Source organism: Pygocentrus nattereri, chromosome 18 (assembly GCF_015220715.1).
Source record: "Pygocentrus nattereri isolate fPygNat1 chromosome 18, fPygNat1.pri, whole genome shotgun sequence".
Taxonomy (NCBI): domain Eukaryota; kingdom Metazoa; phylum Chordata; class Actinopteri; order Characiformes; family Serrasalmidae; genus Pygocentrus; species Pygocentrus nattereri.
In genome coordinates this window covers 8,097,244-8,115,093 of record NC_051228.1, presented here as the reverse complement: position 1 = coordinate 8,115,093, position 17,850 = coordinate 8,097,244, and the positions used below count along the sequence as shown (strand labels likewise).

Here is a 17,850-nt window from a genome sequence, read left to right as displayed (position 1 = left end):
CTCCGAACACATTGGCCTGTCCAGTCCCGCTCCGCCGAAATACATTACTCAAGCCAAAGCTCCAGGACAGAAAGTGGCTCTGACTTTCTGCTCCTATTAGCTTATCTGAAGTCCATCATTACCATTTGTAGAGGAACTCTTTGAAGAGAAAACACCCATTAAGTGAGTTGGGTTTTGTGGCCAAGAAAGATGTGAAGGCTGTGACGTAGTGGTGCACATGTGGGCGGATGTTGTCTCTTGCTTTTGCTCCAGTGATTCCATAAGGTTAACGAAAAGGTTCTTGTCCTGTGAGAGGACCAAACCCAAGCACTCAAGATTTCTTGTCTTATGAGAACAAGAAATGTTTGAGAGGTCAAAACTGGTACTGGTACATTAGGACAGTGAAGTGGTCCTCAGGGCCTAGATTGTTCATCCTCCCAGCATAGAGAAAAATATAAAAAATGTATCTGAGGACCATTTTGAGAACCACTGGCGTGATTTTGTATCAAGTTTACACATCTGGGGACAACTTGGTACATTTTTAGTGCTGGATTGTAGCAAAAACCACTGCTAACAGGTGCACCCCCTCTAAAACCCACCCTGAATTCCTCTAGTCCTTTGGTCTTTTAACATTCAAAGAACCATTTAGTGCTTTGGTTAAGACTTAATGGTGAATCTGAGTGAAGAGCATGACCAGGAGTGTCGGAACCGAGACCAGATTACTATTTTTTCAGTATATAAAAATAATATAATAAAAGGGGAAACTGAAATTAATTTGTAGTTCATTGTACATTCATTATCATTCATGAGACATATATTAATACATAATACTAGATTGTATTAACATTAAATAATATATTGCCTAAAGGTTATTAATTAATATTCTAGTCTTAGTCCAATTTTGCATTATAACTTTTGGAAGCAAATGATTTTGAGGTTGTTCTCTTTTCCGTGTTCTCCAAAACGTATTCAGCATCGCCATCTAAAATCAATTGAGTACAAACCAAACAACATATAGCTGTTGTTGTGATAAAAGGAAAATGCATAAATTACACAATATGATCTGCCCTAATGAAGCCGTAACGACAACAGAAATCATGGCTGTGTTCACATTACAACCAAGGTTTTGCTCAGATTCCATCTTTCTTTCTTCATGGTTCACGTTCATGATAGGGAAGTGACCCAAATCTGTCTTTAAGGTGAAAAATAGTCGTGTCTTGAACTGACCTGCGTGCGCACATCCTGTGCACACGTGCATCATGAACGACAAACTAACCAGCAGACAAACCCTTTGCCAGGAGAATAATGAGCCCTCAGCTCATTATACAGCGAGATGAAGGGGTCAGATACATACTAACTTAAGGTGCGTTAACACCGAGCGATGGCCCATGTGCAGTGAAAACCAATCTGAGCATTCTCATTAAGGTCAGGTGGCCACAAATTGCATGATGTATCCGATCGAAGGCCGCTAAAAGATTATGTTCACACACAGATAATAGTGGCCCAAATCCAGTTTTCTCACCAAATCAGATTTTTTGTTAGGCCGCTCAGCGTCTTTTCAATGTAAAGAATATCCAACTGTCTGAACAGTTCATACGTCTAAACTGATCCACATGCGCAAAAGAACAGTCAAAGTGGAGTCAACAGGAACAGCTGCTAGCCTTAATGCTAATGTTCAGTGTCATCTTCGCCAGCATCACTTTCAAGAACCCAGAATTCTTTCAAGCTTGCTGTAAAAGGGGCGTGTTATTCGGCCACAGTCACATCTTTGTTTCCCGTTCTTGGTTTCTTCAAACTTAACTTTTTTTGACACTGCAGTTTCTTCTTGGCAGCAGAACATTTTGATTAATGTGTTGGGTTGTTGTAAAATTTGTGTCTGGCTGAGTCACTTTGCTGCATATCAGATACCAATCAGAGTTCAGCATTGCATATGAAAATGTCCTAAACTGGAACTGAAAATGTGAGATTCGTTGTGTGTTCGTTGTGTTCACACTGCCACATAGATAACATCTGTGTCACATGTAAAGAAAAAGATCAGATTTGGGCCACTTCTTTCTGCTGCGTGAATCTGATCAGATCTGATTTACAAAGGTAAGATTTGCCTGTCAGCACAGCTCTGAAAACATCAAAAAATGGTAAAATGATACATATGAATGTATTAGTCTAGCAACCCTTTAGCTTATGTATGTAATTATGTAATGTACATGTAATCAAATGTGCATGTAATTAGAGGTAGTACATATGTATTTACATATATAGTGACTTACACAATGAATTACATTTGGTTTACATTCTGTATCTTCTGAATTTTTCTTTGTTAAGAAACTACAAAACTTGGTGAAATGTGGTGTAGGGTATTTTTTTCTTTGTACAAAACAGAACTGCACGCAACAATAACTTTTCATCAGAATCAGCAGAATAAAATATTTCCTCTTAACGTACAAACACAAAGTGGAAAATTCTGCACATTTGAATTCAGGACTGTAGAATTTCTCCACTCTCCAATATGGAATTACATAGTGACGACTGCAGCTTCTAAGGGTTAACCTGGACAATTCTTAAAGAGGAATTAGCGCTGTGAGTCAGCAGTCGTCTTCTCTCCGATCAGATTTGATCTCTCTTTCTATTTTTATTGCAGTTTCACAAAGGCCTTGGTTGAAGCGCACCATCGTATTTCATTGCAGCTACACTCAACCACACCGTCCGGTGTCTTTGGGTTCGTCTAAGCCCCCTTTTTCTCTCCAGTGATCTGTTTGTTCAGGCTCTTGGCCCATATTGACCCGCTATCTGACTGCCGTTCTCCGTAAGAGGGCTCCTGGACTGTTTTTATAGCTCTTGGAAGCCATCGGGGCACAGGCACACGTTGTTGTTTTGAACCCGAAGGACCCTCCTGGACGCGCAGGCCTGGGAATCAGATTCCCACAAAAGGCGACTTTGATTTGAAGTGTGTGGGGGGGGGGGGGGGACTAAAACAAACGCTCTGCTTGTACATGTTATCAGAATCTGCTGACTTTTCTTCTGAAGTACAGCCTCGAGGGATCTCCCGTGGAAAAGAAAAAAAGAGAAATAACAATAAAGCAAACTATCATCCGCACAAGCCAAACAAGCCCTGCTCCTCTGAGTTACAGGCCCAACCCATGAACAGACAGAGTCCAAAGTAAACAGCTGCAAGCAAAAGAAGAGGGAGGAGGATTTGCTTCCACACAGTTGGCTCAGCTTGCGCGATTTTCCTCATGTTCTATCTGCTTATTCACATTTCCTGCATGCAATGCAGTCTTTTACTACTGATGCACTGATCTGATTTACTGGATCAGTATCGTCACTTATACAAACCTTATTGCACAGATTGTCTGGCTGTGATAAAATTGTACCAAAGTACTGCTATAAGCCTTATAGGATAATATAAATTTGCATAGACCTAAAAGGAATTCTGGAATATGGCCAACTCCTCCATGGTGCATTAGCCTCTACTGTATATTTATGTTCATGTCCTTTGCTACTACAAAACGTAAGTGCTTTAACAGAGCGCTGAGATCGATCCTTGGTAACAGCTCAGACATCGGAATCAGTATCAGGAAAGAAAAAGTTGAATCACTACATCCCTACGTTTGACCTAAGGGTGGCAAAAATACAGAAAATATAAAGCAGACAGCATATATTTAATAGAAAACTACTCAGAAACCTCAGCAACTAAACATCAAATCTGTCAGCATTTGTTATGTCCACCCTTTTGCCTTTATCAAGTCAGTTTGACTGTACTGTTTTCACAGGACACAGTTGTCAAGCTAGAACCTCAAAACATTAAGGATTGTAGAGCCTATACAGCAGTGGTCACCAACCCTTCTCCTGGAGACCTGTCATCTAACATACCCACCTAACGCTAATGCATCTGATCAGCCAATCAGGGGCTTCTGAACAAGTTAACTAGGTGGAGCTGGTGTGGCAGATTGTGGTTGGAACTGGACTCTGCAGGAAGGTAGATCTCCAGGACCAGGGCTGGTGACCACTGCTATATAGGAATTCTGTGTTTGTGCTTTTGGGACCTACTACAAACATGCTTTTCATGGAATGTTGAGAAAATTCAAATCTAACTGCTGCAAATGATGTCACACCAATGTCACACTGACCCTCATAGACACTTATTACAGACTCACAAACACACATACATACACATATATTAACAACCACCTGGGATAACATAGCAATGTATTAATAACAACTTAGCAACCTATAGGGATAGCAGAGCAGTGGCCTAGAAACACCATTGCTATGGCCTAGCAACACCTTAGCAACCACCTGGCATACCAGAGCCATGGCCTAGCAACACATTAGCAACCGCCTGGGATATGATAGCGATGGCCTAGCAAAGCCTGTGCAACCACCTGGGATACCGTAGCTACTGCCTAGCAACACATTAGCAACCAGCTGGGATATGATAGTGATGGCCTAGCAACACCTTAACAACCACTTGGGATACCCTAAAACGGCCTAGCAACACCTTAGCAACCACCTGGGATACCATAGCAACTGCCTAGTAACACATTAGCAACCACCTGGAAAATGATAGCGATACACAGCACTGTATTATCATGACAGACATTTTCAAGATGGTAGGTGACGTGGAAGGTGGAACAAACAGTGCAGCATTTGCTTAGTGCAGTGGACGTACAATTTGCTTAGAAAAGCTTGTGATGTAACTTACTATGATAACAATATCATTCCAACATATTGTTTCGCAGATGTATGTGGGCTACCACTTGCAAATGCAGATGCTGTGACACATGGGCATTATGGAGCGTGGGCTTGTCATCTTATGTAAACTGGTTTAAACGACTCCGCCGTTAGATGGGACGAGCGTTCAAGAGCCTCTAGATTAGAATAAAGGAAAGCGCCTTTGAGTCTTACCTGCTCGCCTGGGACGAGCTCTCATTGTGCATTTGTACACAAAAGCCTGAAAAGAGGAGCGAGAGAGGCTTGATTAAACAGCTATTGATTTCAATTCACCTCCACTACGCGCACCTCAGACGGCAAGGCCGTAGATGATGTATTGATTTATTCACCCACTTGCACCCCTCCCTTTTCTCTCTCTCTCTCTCCCCCCTTTCCGCAATGATTGAGACTCCCATAACAATGATGGCGGCCACAGCTGGCTGCGCCCCTGGCCCCGTGTAAGCAACACGTCGGAGCTGGAGAACAGCTCAGCTGCCCAAAGTCTCTGTCCTTCAGATGCTCACTGATGCTTGGCCCCCTAGCTCCAGATGCACAGAAACGCCTTTCATAACATAGGGAGGGCTCTTCGGGCTCTTTAGACAGAGCCTCTCAGTTCGCAGGAGCTGACAGTGGCGCATTAGGCCGAACGTCTCTGCTCCCAAAGACAAGGCCAACATTTATACACGCCTGGGACAGCAGGGCGGAAGGCAGCTGGAGACGAAGGAACGTGTCTTAATTGAAAGAGCCGCCTACGCTTTAAGTGCAAACAGTCACGGACAAGGCGTGAGGACTCGCCGACCTGCGCCGCCAAATTGTCCAGCAGATTTGCACATATATTTGCACGTTCAGAAGAGCTAATCGGCCTCTAGAACAACATGTACTCTTAAAGTTGTATAATGAGAAGCCCTCACTAAAGTGCCATGCTGTAGTGTTTGACATTGCTATGTATTTGGATGCTATACACTCTTAAAAAAAGGTTCTTTAAAGTTTCCTTAGCAAAGGCAATAGTTCTATATAGAATATTCTACCAAATTAGTTCAAAATGTGCTAACATTATTTAAGAAAAGAACAATCAAATGTTCAGACTTTAATATTTACAAGGATTATGTATCTATTTAAACCCAAGACATTAAATGAGAGAGTAATAAGCTAAATATATACCAAGTCATCATTTGTTGGGTACGTTTTGTTGGGAGGGGATTGTGGAGATTTATGATACTTTAAAACCTTGCATTCAAAAATGCTGTCCTATGTTTTCATGTCACTACGAAGCACAAACAGTTTTAGTCCATAGGTGGAGCCCAATTCTAGCCACGCCACTGTATTTTAGAGCAGGATGTGAGACTGCATCCCTGTCCCTCATGGCCACAGTGAGAAGTTAGATCTTATCGCTTTGAAGTAAATTGTGTCCCAAAGTCTGAAAATCAGTGTGAAACTTTACAAATTGTCACTAGTGAAACATTTTCTGCAAAAGTTTTCTGTGTTTCAGTGAAAAATGATGATTTTATGTGTACAACTGTTTATAGCTGCATTTGCTAGTCATGTACTGACTAGTGTTTTTGAGTTCTTCTCAAAATCAGCTAAAATTGTCACTACTGAAACATTTAGTAAGGTTTTGGTAGTGCTATGCTTGTTTCAGTAGTGACAGAATTGAATGTTCAGTCATATGTTTATACAGAATAAACAAACTTGAGGTACACAGTTACTCAAAACTCAAGTCAGTTAAATCTGGTTTCAGTGATGATTTTAAACCAGCTTGGCAGAATGATCCATATACGCTTGTGTCAGTCATCATGAAAGGTTATGTAGTTGTCATGTAGGCTTATGAATGCTTTAGTGAAGTGTTTCTCACTTAAAGGGCCTTTACGTCAGCACGATATCATGTGCTTCATAAAATGTCTTGTCAACTTGTGAATACTGACAAAAGCGGTATGATTAAGGCTTAAGTATTACTTTTAAAATACGTTATTCAATGCATGTCATAGGTAAGTGAAGTCTTTTTCTCCATGAACATCTATAATTACATTGCTGTTTTAGTGTTTGAGAACAGTAGCTGCTCTTTACATTGTGGAACCCTTTTATGATTTCCTGATGGATCAACATCCAGAAATGATTCACGTGGTTGAAATTTAGATTCATTGTCTTATTTTTAAGAACAGCCTAAAAATTTCTCACTTTTTAACTTTCTGTGAGAGAGACGAGCTTCAGGCTGCAAGCTGATGTACTTAAAACAACTCCTAACTTCTGAGGAAATTGCTAAACTATTTCAACCAGCAGCCCTGGACCTCAAACGATTAGACTTTCTCAAATCTAGCCTTAAAAAATCCTGAGAAGTTCTTGCAAGTGACGGTTTCCCATGTCAAACATCTGAGAGAAGAGAAGAGAAAAACCACGTCCAGGAGTTATTTTTCTGGAGCACGTCTCACAGATGTCTTCAATGCGTGTCAAATCTATGAAAGCCAGACAGGTGTGGCGGCACAATTAAGGTGTTAGTATGCAGTGGAGGTGGAACACTGTCATCTGCAAAAAGGGCCCAATTAGTGTGAAGTTACATGGCAATTTGGGTCAGCAATAAAACCGACGGCCAACAGTACATTACATAACAAAGACAAATGGTACAAAGGGCTAATGGACTATATTATAAGCAAAACTTATGATGGTGCTGTTTTTTTCACAGGCTGCTAAGGTTTCTACAGTTTCTGCAGACCCTCTGCTCTTCACATTCACATCCAGCCACAACTGGAGAAAGGGAGCAGTGACTAAGCCCTCTCTGCTCCACTGTAAAGGAAAAGAAATGGAAAATGACCCTTCCTAAATGAAACAACTGGAATCCAGCCAGCCTCTGTCTCTAAGGTAAACTAGCAGCCGCACAATAAGAGTAAAATAGAAGCTATGGCTCCACCTAGTGGACACTGAGGGAGGTTCTGCATGTTCAGAAAGTTCACTTTTTGTCTTGGGGGTGCAGTGTGGGCAGTCTTTGTGGTGGACTGAGGACTGGAAAGAGAAATCAGGGCATAAATGAAGAAGATGAGTAAATGATGTGCTCAAAATGTTTTTTATAACACTATATTTGTTACTAAATGATCTAAAATACATTTTTGAAGGTTTTATTAAGATACATGCCGCAATTTTGGATAGAATACCTTTTTGAAAAGAATAACAGCTGATCTAGAATGGAAAACACATTTATTACTGTAATAAAAGAACTATTAATCAATAATGTATATCATTAAAAAAATCTTGAAAGTGATGTGAATTGCACTTTGAAATGACGTCCTTGATGTATTTGGACATTCTGCCAAATGTAAATCAAGGTGAAAATATACTTTGAAGTTTAGGCTAAATTCTCTTGCTTTGAGTGGCTCTGTATGTTAATTAAGTACATTTTTTGAAAATAAATTACTCAACCTTCCGTTTTGTGACTAACATTAGTACTGAAACCTTATCCAATGTTTGTTTCTGTACTGACAATTTTAGCAAATTTTGAGTGTAACTCAAATTCTACTCACTACGTTCTACTCACTAGGCCAACATGACTAGCAAGCACAGCTCTGAAGAGTTACGCAATCATCATTTTTATTAAAACACGTTAAATAATCGGTAGTGACAGTTCTTAATGTTTCACACTGATTTTCAGACTTTGGGACACATTTACTTCAAAACAACGGGATCTAACTGCTCACAAGTGGCCTTGAGGGACAGGAGTGCAATCTCACTTCCTGCTCTAAAATACAGGGCAGTGGCTAAAATAAGGCTCCACCAACAGTCTAAAAGTCTGTGTTTCGGTAGTGGCATGAAAATGTGGGACAGCATTTTTTGAATAAAGTTTTTTTATTTAAAAATGAAACCCATGATAAATCTAAATTTTTATATTCACTTAATTATTTTTTTAAATGATTATTTTTAAAAAAAAGCAAAACAGTATTATTTTCACAACTGGAAATTTAGGGGTTAAGATTTGGGACGGACACCTCCCTACCATTTATCTACCCTATGAATGATGATTGTCTATATGTTTAGCTTACTATCTCAGTTAATGCCTTGGGTATGTATAGAATACACCATTATGAGATTGTAAATATGTATGTTCTGAATCAGAGGTGGACGAAGTACACACAAATCATGTACTTGAGTTAAAGTAGAGATACCCGAGATAAAATATTACTCCAGTAAAAGTAGACGTTCCTCCCTTTAGACCTCCACTTGAATAAAAGTACTAAAGTATTTGCCTTCAAATGTACTTAAGTATCAAAAGTAAAAGTACTAAAAGAGTAATTCTGGCTCTGATGTCCTGTTATCATTTTTACAATAAGACTCGCTTCATGAACTCATTTCAGGTGAAAGTCCTCCAGCGTCTCTCTTGGTAAACCAGTCTTTTAATAGAACGTCATTAATTAGTGACGCTGACGTCTATTAAAATGATCAGAAGCACAAAACACTGAAGGTAAACAGTTTCCATCAGGGAGAACCGAGTGGCTCTGAAATCACTTTTTACACACAAGCAAAGTTTCAGTTTCAGATTTATTTACAACTTAGTTCCAAGTTTAAGTTGAATAAAAACTGGCTTTAAACTCAGGATCACAGATGAGCTCCTTTACTATGTTGATCTGTAGGCCTTGGTTCATCAGTGGTGGACAGTAACGAAGTAAATGTAATTGGTTACTGTACTTAAGTAGTTTTTTCGTGTATCTGTACTTTACTGAAGTTTTTACATTTTGGACGACTTTTTACTTTCACTCCACTACATTTTGAGAAATCTGTTGTTCCTTTTGGCTGTTGTGTGCATAAAAATGTAACGTCAAAACAAAAGAAGTGTTAAGTAAACTCATCAATCAGGGCACAGCGGTCACTTTGTTTAGAGCTGGTTTTGACCTGTTGGTCAGACCGACCCAGTGCAGCACACGGTTCAACGTCAGCGCAGCAGCGTAAAACTTTGGGAGAGTCTGTTCAACATAAATGATGAACTAACCTAGAGCTCAATATAGAAATATGTCCACATATGCAGTCGAGACTGACGCGGCTTTTTTCTGAATTTCTACAAACACCATTTCATTTTGTACATATTTCTATATTGTGGTCTATTTACACAAAAGTTAGGTTAGTTCCATAGTTTATGTTGAATAGACTTATGTTGAATTTTACGCTGCTGAACTGACGTTGAACTGTATACTGGGTCGGTGTCCAACAGGTAAAAACACGCTCAAAACAAAGTGACTGCTGTGCCCTGATTGGTGCTCTTGCTTCACTTTTCTTTCATTTTGGCATGTTATGTTTTTATACACACATAAACCAAAAGGAACAACAGATTTTGCATGTAGAGGAGTAAAAAGTAAGATATCTGACTTTGAAATGTAGTGGAGTGAAAGTAAAAAGTCGCCCAAAATGGAAATATTTCAGTACAGATACACGAAAAAACTACTTAAGTACAGAAACTAATTACATTTACTTTGTTGCTGTCCACCACTGGTCTGAATACATAATTGCTTTTTAATTTTTAGTTTAGTTTAGTTAGTTATTTTTGCTGTGGGACTGCAGTTTAAACTAATTCAGCTGAATGGTTCATACACAGAGGAACCAGAGTTATTGATCTTCCTTCCTTCCTTCCTTCCTTCCTTCCTTCCTTCCTAGTATTGCAAGAAATTTCTAGCACCATCTATTGGTAAATAAGTGCATATTTCTACTGCATCCACAGGGAGTCACCACTCAGACTCTGTATTGTTTAAAGTTTTTAATATGCATATAATATACCCAAACCAGGTAATGAATGTAAAAAATGTAAAACAATTAAATGAACAATAATGAATCAGTGATGATTTCAAGGCTTTCTGAGTTATGACCTTTTCTTTCATGATTCACAATGCCTTCAAACAGGGATGATCACCTTGTCAGTTTTGTTGTTCTTTGGCTTGACTGATAATATCAGACCTCTGTGGTGCTGTGCAGAACCATTTTCAAAAGATTCTTCAAAGAACCATGTACACCAGGCTCGCCATCAAGCCTTTTAATTAGTTTTTTCTGATTTTTAATTATTTCACCATTATCATCATCATGGGTGGCATGGTGTAGGCAGCGCTGTTGCCTCACAGCAAGAAGGGTCTGGGTTTGATTCCCCAGCTGGGCGACCAGGGCCCTTTCTGTGTGGAGTTTGCATGTTCTCCTTTTGTCTTCAGAGGTTTCCCGTGTGTGAGTTTGTGTGTGTGAATGTGTCTGTCTGTCTGCCCTGCGATGGACTGGCGGCCTGTCCAGGGTGTATCCTGCCTTCCACTCAATAACTGCTGGGATAGGCTCCAGCTCCCCCCATGACCCAGAAGGATAAGCGGCTTAGAGGATGTGTGTGTGTGTGTGTGTGTGTGTGTGTGTGTGTGTGAGTGTGTGAGTGTGTGAGTGTGTGTGTGTGTGTGTGTGTGTGTGTGTGTGTGTGTGTGTGTGTGTGTGTGTGTGTGATCTGAGCTTTTTATTTTCATAGCCAGTCCAGCCACACGTGCAAGTTACGCTTTGTTTTGCCCTCCCCAGACTGTGACCACTTTTTAAGGTGGAACAGGAAAATTTGAACAAGGAGCTGCAGTGTTGAAAGTAATCTTAACTGCTACACCTTTTAAGGTGGAACAGAAATATTCAAATAAAATCAGAATATTTTCATTAAAACACAAAAACTGCAGAACATCTGTGTTTTGGTGGTCACAGCTCGTAATGTTCCATGTTGATTTTCAGACTTTGGGACACACTTATTTCAAAACAGTGGGATCTAACTTCTCACCATGTGGCCATGAGGGACAGGGATGAAGTCTCACTTCCTGCTCTAAAATGTAGGGGTGTGGCTAAAATAAGGCCTGTGGATTACAACTCTTTGTGTTTCGGTGGAAACATGAAAACGTACAGCATCATTTTTTAATCTGAATCTTTCAACTTCACTATAAAAGAAGTCAAATCTTTAAAAGACAGACCTGTTCAAAAACAACATAGTGTTATTTTCACAAGCTAAAATTTAGGGGTGAGGATTTGGGACAATGCCTCTCAATAAAAATGCTGCTGAAAATATCTGTTTCAGTAGTGACAGCTCTGCCTATTTAAGTCAGTGGGATAAATATGTGTGCCACTGTACGTCTGTCTGTCACAGAATGATCTGAGTGGATCAGACACAGAAGCTGCTGGAGTGTTTGACTATCTCAGTGTCACTGCTAGACTGAGAATAGTCCACCAACCAAAAATATCCAGCCAACAGCATCCTGTGGGCAGCATCCTATGACCACTGATGAAGGACTAGAGGATGACCAATACAAACTGCAGCAACATATGAGCTATCATCTCTGACTTTACATCTACAAGGTGGACTGACAAGGTAGGAGTGTCTAATAGAGTGGACAGTGAGTGGACACAGTGTTTAAAAACTCCAGCAGCACTGCTGTGTCTGATCCACTTGTGCCAGCATAACACACACTAACACATCACCACCATGTCAGTGTTACTGCAGTGCTGAGAATGATCCACCACCCAAATAGTACCTGCTCTGTGGGCAGTCCTGTGGGGGTCCTAACCTTTGAAGAACAGGGTGAATGGTGAAATAACAGGTGGACTACAGTCTGTAATTGTGGGACTACAAAGTGAGCGTAGATACAAGGAGGTGGTTTTAATGTTATGGTGCTCATGAATGACTGTCTTGTATCCTTACTTACCAGACTCTCTAGTCCTCAACTGCGAGAGCCTTTGAGGCTGTAATGTGCCCCATTTATCGTTTTTGAAGGTCAGAGAAGAGCTCACTTCCTGTACGCCTTCACTGTGGCCTTCAATGCAGACTCAGCTGCAGCCTCTTGCTGAAAATTCTTTGACAAACAATTGAGAACCAATAGAAGTAGACAAGTTTGTTTACAGCTCTTAAGCCAGCATTGCAGAGAGGAGGATATTCAACTGTGAGTTATAATCTGTTTATTAATTTAACATTTATTGGAGTGTATTATGCTTATTTTCTGGATTTGGCCACTGTAGATAAGCAAATTAGCACGTTTTTAGAAACGAGTACAACCAATAACATCATTTTGGCAGCATATTGTTGATGTCAAAGTGCTACTCTCATAGGCTGGGATTCTGCTTATGTCTGGGGCATATTGACCCTAAATATAAAGCCTACTTTGAGAGGAAAGGGCCGTTTGACTGATGTAAAAGAACTGACCACAGACCACTGTTTTAGTGTGATGTCTTGGGACAATGCTTCAAAATACTTCAAAGTATTGACTATCAAAGGCATAAACATCACAAACTTTTTTCAGTTCAGCAGCTGTATGCACTGCGGTGTATAGTGGCAGCAAAAGTTTGTTAGCCGTCAGACTCTGCAAGGAAGTTCATACACACGGACCTGCCAGCAGCCAAACAGAATGCAGTGGGGAAAAACTTGACAGCACAGGCCTTTTGGGTAGGGTTTTGTACTCTGATGTACAGTGTATGGTTAAGACCACAGCTTCTGTGCACATATGTAAAGTTTATTAACTGAGTTGGCTTTATGACTTTTTTTTACAACAGCCACTGTCTCAAAGCAGCCTAAGAGAAAATCCAGGCCCAAGCCCCTAATAAACAAGTGGCAGTGGCAAGAAAAACTCCATATGAGAACCAAGACTCAAAGGGGGGACCCATCCTCCTCTGGTTGACATTGTATAGCTGAGCAAAAATACAATAAACAATAAAGAATAAGATTTGACAGTCAATATACAATAACGAATATAGTAAAAAGAAACGAGTCTGTCACTGGACAGGGGTATTTAGATAACCAGTTGTCCTGCTGGAGGCCTATCACAGTACAGTGAGAAATAGATCAATAAAAACCAGTGAAATACTGTTAGAAACAGATCACAGTGATCACAAAATGAGGGTTAAATCCATCAGTGACTACCGTTAGAAACCTATCCTTAGTTTGACTGTGGGAAACTCAGTATGATGTGAAGAAAATAAACAGTGTCTATGGCTGAATAGTCTTTGCCAGCACTATCAGGTTATGGTTAATATACACTAAATTATGATGGGTTTCAGTTAAAAAAAGATGCTTTAACCTATTATTTCTGAATTACAGCTGCTTTCATAAAGAAATTAGATATGCACTACATAAAACAGGTAATAAACCTTAGTTTGCCCAGATTTTATTTGGGTTACACGATGCCACAACAAACAGGAGCCTTTTTTATTCACAAGTTATTTAGTAGTTTACTTGTACTGTTTATTATATACAAAGAAAAAGTGAAATAAAAACTAAATACACCAAGGACGGTTGTTAAACTTTGCAAAAAAAGATGGGGGCATGTGCAAAAGAATTACTGATTTCTTAATTGAAGCCCCCCATCTCCCCTCCCCCAGGCCCTGACTTTGTGAATCTGGCAACCCCACATCTGAGTGAACACTAGCCCCATTTCACACAGTGAGGGCTTCAGCTCACCAGTGGAGGGCAGCACTGCATTTCTGGTTCAATTCTCAGATTTCTTACTAGCACCTGCTCTGAAATTCTAAGCAAATTTCTTTAAAATCAAATGAGAAATGATATAGAGGTCTAAAAAAGCTCACGTTTGGAGAGTAATGAATAACATACGTGGCAGCAGATACTGCTGTGTGTAAAGACCTGGCATTTGGTGGTTTGGAAACATTTACATTGGCTTATCAGACAGAAGGCATGAATTATTAAATTGAATTTGCTGTTGAAATATCAAGCCAGTTTGGAAATAACTCCAGATCTGAGAGTCTAAAAACCTTTCCTCTCCTCAGCATTTAATCAAACATCTTCCTCGAATTTGACCTGCTCCAAATTTGTCCCATGAGGTGTGGAGCTGTGTGAGTCCAGCAGTGGTTGCCTCATCTTTCACTTGGAGAAATGCAAAACTAATAGGAATTGATTGGCGTCTTATTACTCCCCTCTGTCATCCCCAGCGGTCGGCTTGATTAATGCAGGCCTGTCAGTGGCCCTGATGAAGATGGATGCAGTCTGGATGACTGGTGGGAATGTTCGGCCCAGTTAGCCGTGTTTTAATGACTCTAATGCAAAGAGCAAAATTATCATTACAGTGGCTGATTAAAGCCGTGGCAGATGGGGGAGCATAAGCTGTGTGAGTGTGTGTGTGAGTGTGTGTGTGTGTGTGTGTGTGTGTGTGTGTGTGTGTTCACACATGGGCTATTGTGGTAATTTCACTTCCAGTGACCAACTTCATTTTGATCACTTTTGCATGTTAAAGCAGTGATTCATACTCAGATTGTACAATTTTCCACTTTCCACAAATATCGTCAATCAGCCAAGATGTTTGGTGCCCAAAATTAGCTTCTTTTTTTCATAGCTACCGTGGTTTTGCACGGTAGCTATGATGCTAATGTAGCTATCAAGCAGTTCTGCTTGTACCCCACTAAATAGCGTTGTGCATGCTTAAAACTGCATCAGGTTGCTCAATAATCTCAGATAAACTTCAATCGAATGACTGGCTACATTGCTAGCTGTGACAAATTATGAACTTTGAGTTGCAGCAACTAGAAATGTATCAAAAAACGGCTCAGCTAACAGCTAGCAAAATGGTTTAAGGCAAGTGAGAGATGATTTAGGCGTGCAAATTAGCATAGGACTAGCCAGTTATTTGGACTGTCAGATGGGATCAGAACTCAAAGTCCAATTTTTCCTCATTTGTTGGTCAAATATTCAAATACATTTCAATTTTATGTTAGTGATTTTAACAGTGGTGCATTATTTTGTGAAGAAAATAACCAAGAAGATACAAAGTTCAGCATAAATTATCAAGCAACCAAAGCACAGGTAGATTAAAGTAGTGATTCTCCATCTGAGGGTCGCTTCTTGCAAGATGGTCATCAAAAATGGGAAATAGATGGTTTTTGACGTATCTATAAGAAGAATATTTCTATAAAATCCCCACAACGTTGGTATCCCCACAGTCAATATAAGCTAAAGAGAGTGGCTTGTCTGAAAGCACAAGGACTGTAGCGAAAGTAAAAGTCTATAACTAGCATGGGTGGCTGCACTAGCTATATGTAGCTAGCAGCTAACTTTGCTACTTTCTAAATATTACATGATTATGACCTTCAAATGGTTAAACTAGTTGGCTAATCAGCTTGTCAGCTAATCTTAGTGTTAGCCTAAACCCCTTGTCTTTGCCTCATGCAAACCCAAAGTTAGCTAATCTTTTAAACTCCTTGGAACCACCAGTGGTTCCAAAACGCACTTCGTCATATTCTTCGTAACTTTCATATTTCAAAAGCTACATTTAAAAGGTGGGTGTCGTATGAGGCTGTAACTGTCTTCTTTCCAGTCAAATACATGGGTAATGTAATTTTAAACTCTTATAATAAAAGAAGCTGAACTCTAGTCCAGCTGAACTATACTGACTAACTATAATAACTATACTCTGAATACTGAACTATAAACAGATGGCGTCTCTTCAGTGATCTGCTCTGTAAAAATTATTTTACTAAAATAATACAAAGAGCATCTAAGATGTATGGCTTTCAGCAGTGAATTGAAAGCATATAGCGATATGTGTGATCATAAAACACATTTTCTGTTAATCTGAGGAGAGTTTTCACAAAAAAAATCAAATAAAAATTGCCTTTATTTCACATAGTTACTGAAGAATTTAACTCATGATTTGGTCATATGTAAATTCAGATGGACAAACTAAAATATACCCTGGAAAATAAGAGGTTAGCTAAGAAGCAACCAAGTAAAAACCCAATAACCAGCTATACTGACCATTTGAAATGCTGGTTACCTCACACGACAACCTTTTTTGCCCAGTAGCATTATTCCCATTCCTTTATAAAATAAATGCATTGTTCACAATGACTGAGCTGCTAAAAATGTCTGGATGTTTGCAAGTGTCGAATGCAGAACCCCATACGATTTCAATTAAAGCCAAAATAAATCATTGTTTTGATTGATTGTCAGTACTTGCCTCTATTTGGTAGTCGTTGTTTGAGGTAATGTTATTGCAGCAGATGTAGCTTTACTCATTAGATTTTTACATTTCTTTATTAAAATCTGCATTTTTTCATTGGATTCAATGAATATTCAAATGCTGAATATTGCTTTGACAGCTCTACTAGCTACATTACTGGCTAGCTTCATTAGCCTCGTAGCTCCAGCACAAAACTAAAGAAGCACACTTCAGACACCAAACATGTCTTGGCTGATCGACTGGGACTGTCATTTTTTTTTGAGACTCACATCATCACAGCTGTCTATATTTGCAGCCTGCTAAAAGCCAGAAGCACCGTGGAGCTCCACCTCTGAGAAAACCAACACATTTTCAGATTGACCCATAAGTTTCCAGATTGTGGAGACATAAAGCAAATTATTTTCCTCTCACCCGCTCCATGTCTGCTGCCCTCCGCCTCACCCACCCCGCAGACTTCAGACGCCTTTTGGGAATTCAAATGAAAAGTAATGATCCTGGCTTAATGAATACGGTATGGATTTCATCAGGCAATTACTGAACCTTTCACACCCCTCCAAGACCACTACTGCCTCCCCAATAAAATCTCTCATTTGCTTTGCCTGGCTTGTGTAACCCTCGCTAAATTATTCTGCCTTTCTGTTTTCTCTGATTGCCAATGTGTAGAAGTGTGTGCAGAGTGATTGGCGACACCCTCTACAGCAGATGTCACCCCCACATTACCAGTTCTGTTAATGCTGGTTGGAGCAGAGAATGTTTGACTTAGGTTACATCTCCACTGCTGGGCGGTCTCTGCTAGAAATTAGGCCTAATTTGTTTGGAAACCCATCATAGATGTTAACCATTCAACATCTTATCATGTATAGTATAATCAGAGGTTTGGAGCACCTTTGCGAAAGACAAATGCATTTAAGTGTGTTTTATTAATTTGTTTAATTTAAAAAGCACATGTTTCTAATGTTTAGACTTTTATAGTTTGCATCTTAAGTGTATTAAAATTGTAATCAAGCTGCAATTAAATATATTGAAAGCATGTAGTGCTGTTTGAAACACAAAAAATGATAAGTTAGCAAAACCAAATTATAAATTACACATATAAAATATCGCTGTTGTCGGAAGAAAACAGTTTTTCAGTTTTTGACAAAATATGAAAATACCTGTTACCCTTTACAATGTGTGTAAATTTCATGATGAATGAACCAAAAGAAATGACTCAGAATTACTTGGAAAACACATC

The 17,850-nt window shown here is 39.6% G+C and overlaps 1 protein-coding gene across 2 annotated transcripts in view; it reads left to right on the top strand.

Moving 5' to 3' along the window:
* The window catches only part of LOC119265935, a 229,693-nt gene that overhangs the window by 79,935 nt on the left and 131,908 nt on the right, over nt 1–17,850 (top strand). For both annotated transcript variants that reach the window (XR_005131762.1, XM_037546953.1), the window contains exon 4: nt 7,367–7,542. Coding sequence is in view for 1 of the 2 variants with exons in the window: in XM_037546953.1 (XP_037402850.1) it covers nt 7,367–7,504 (138 nt within the window). In the remaining variant the exon portion in view is untranslated. The remainder of the gene's footprint in view (nt 1–7,366; nt 7,543–17,850) is intronic.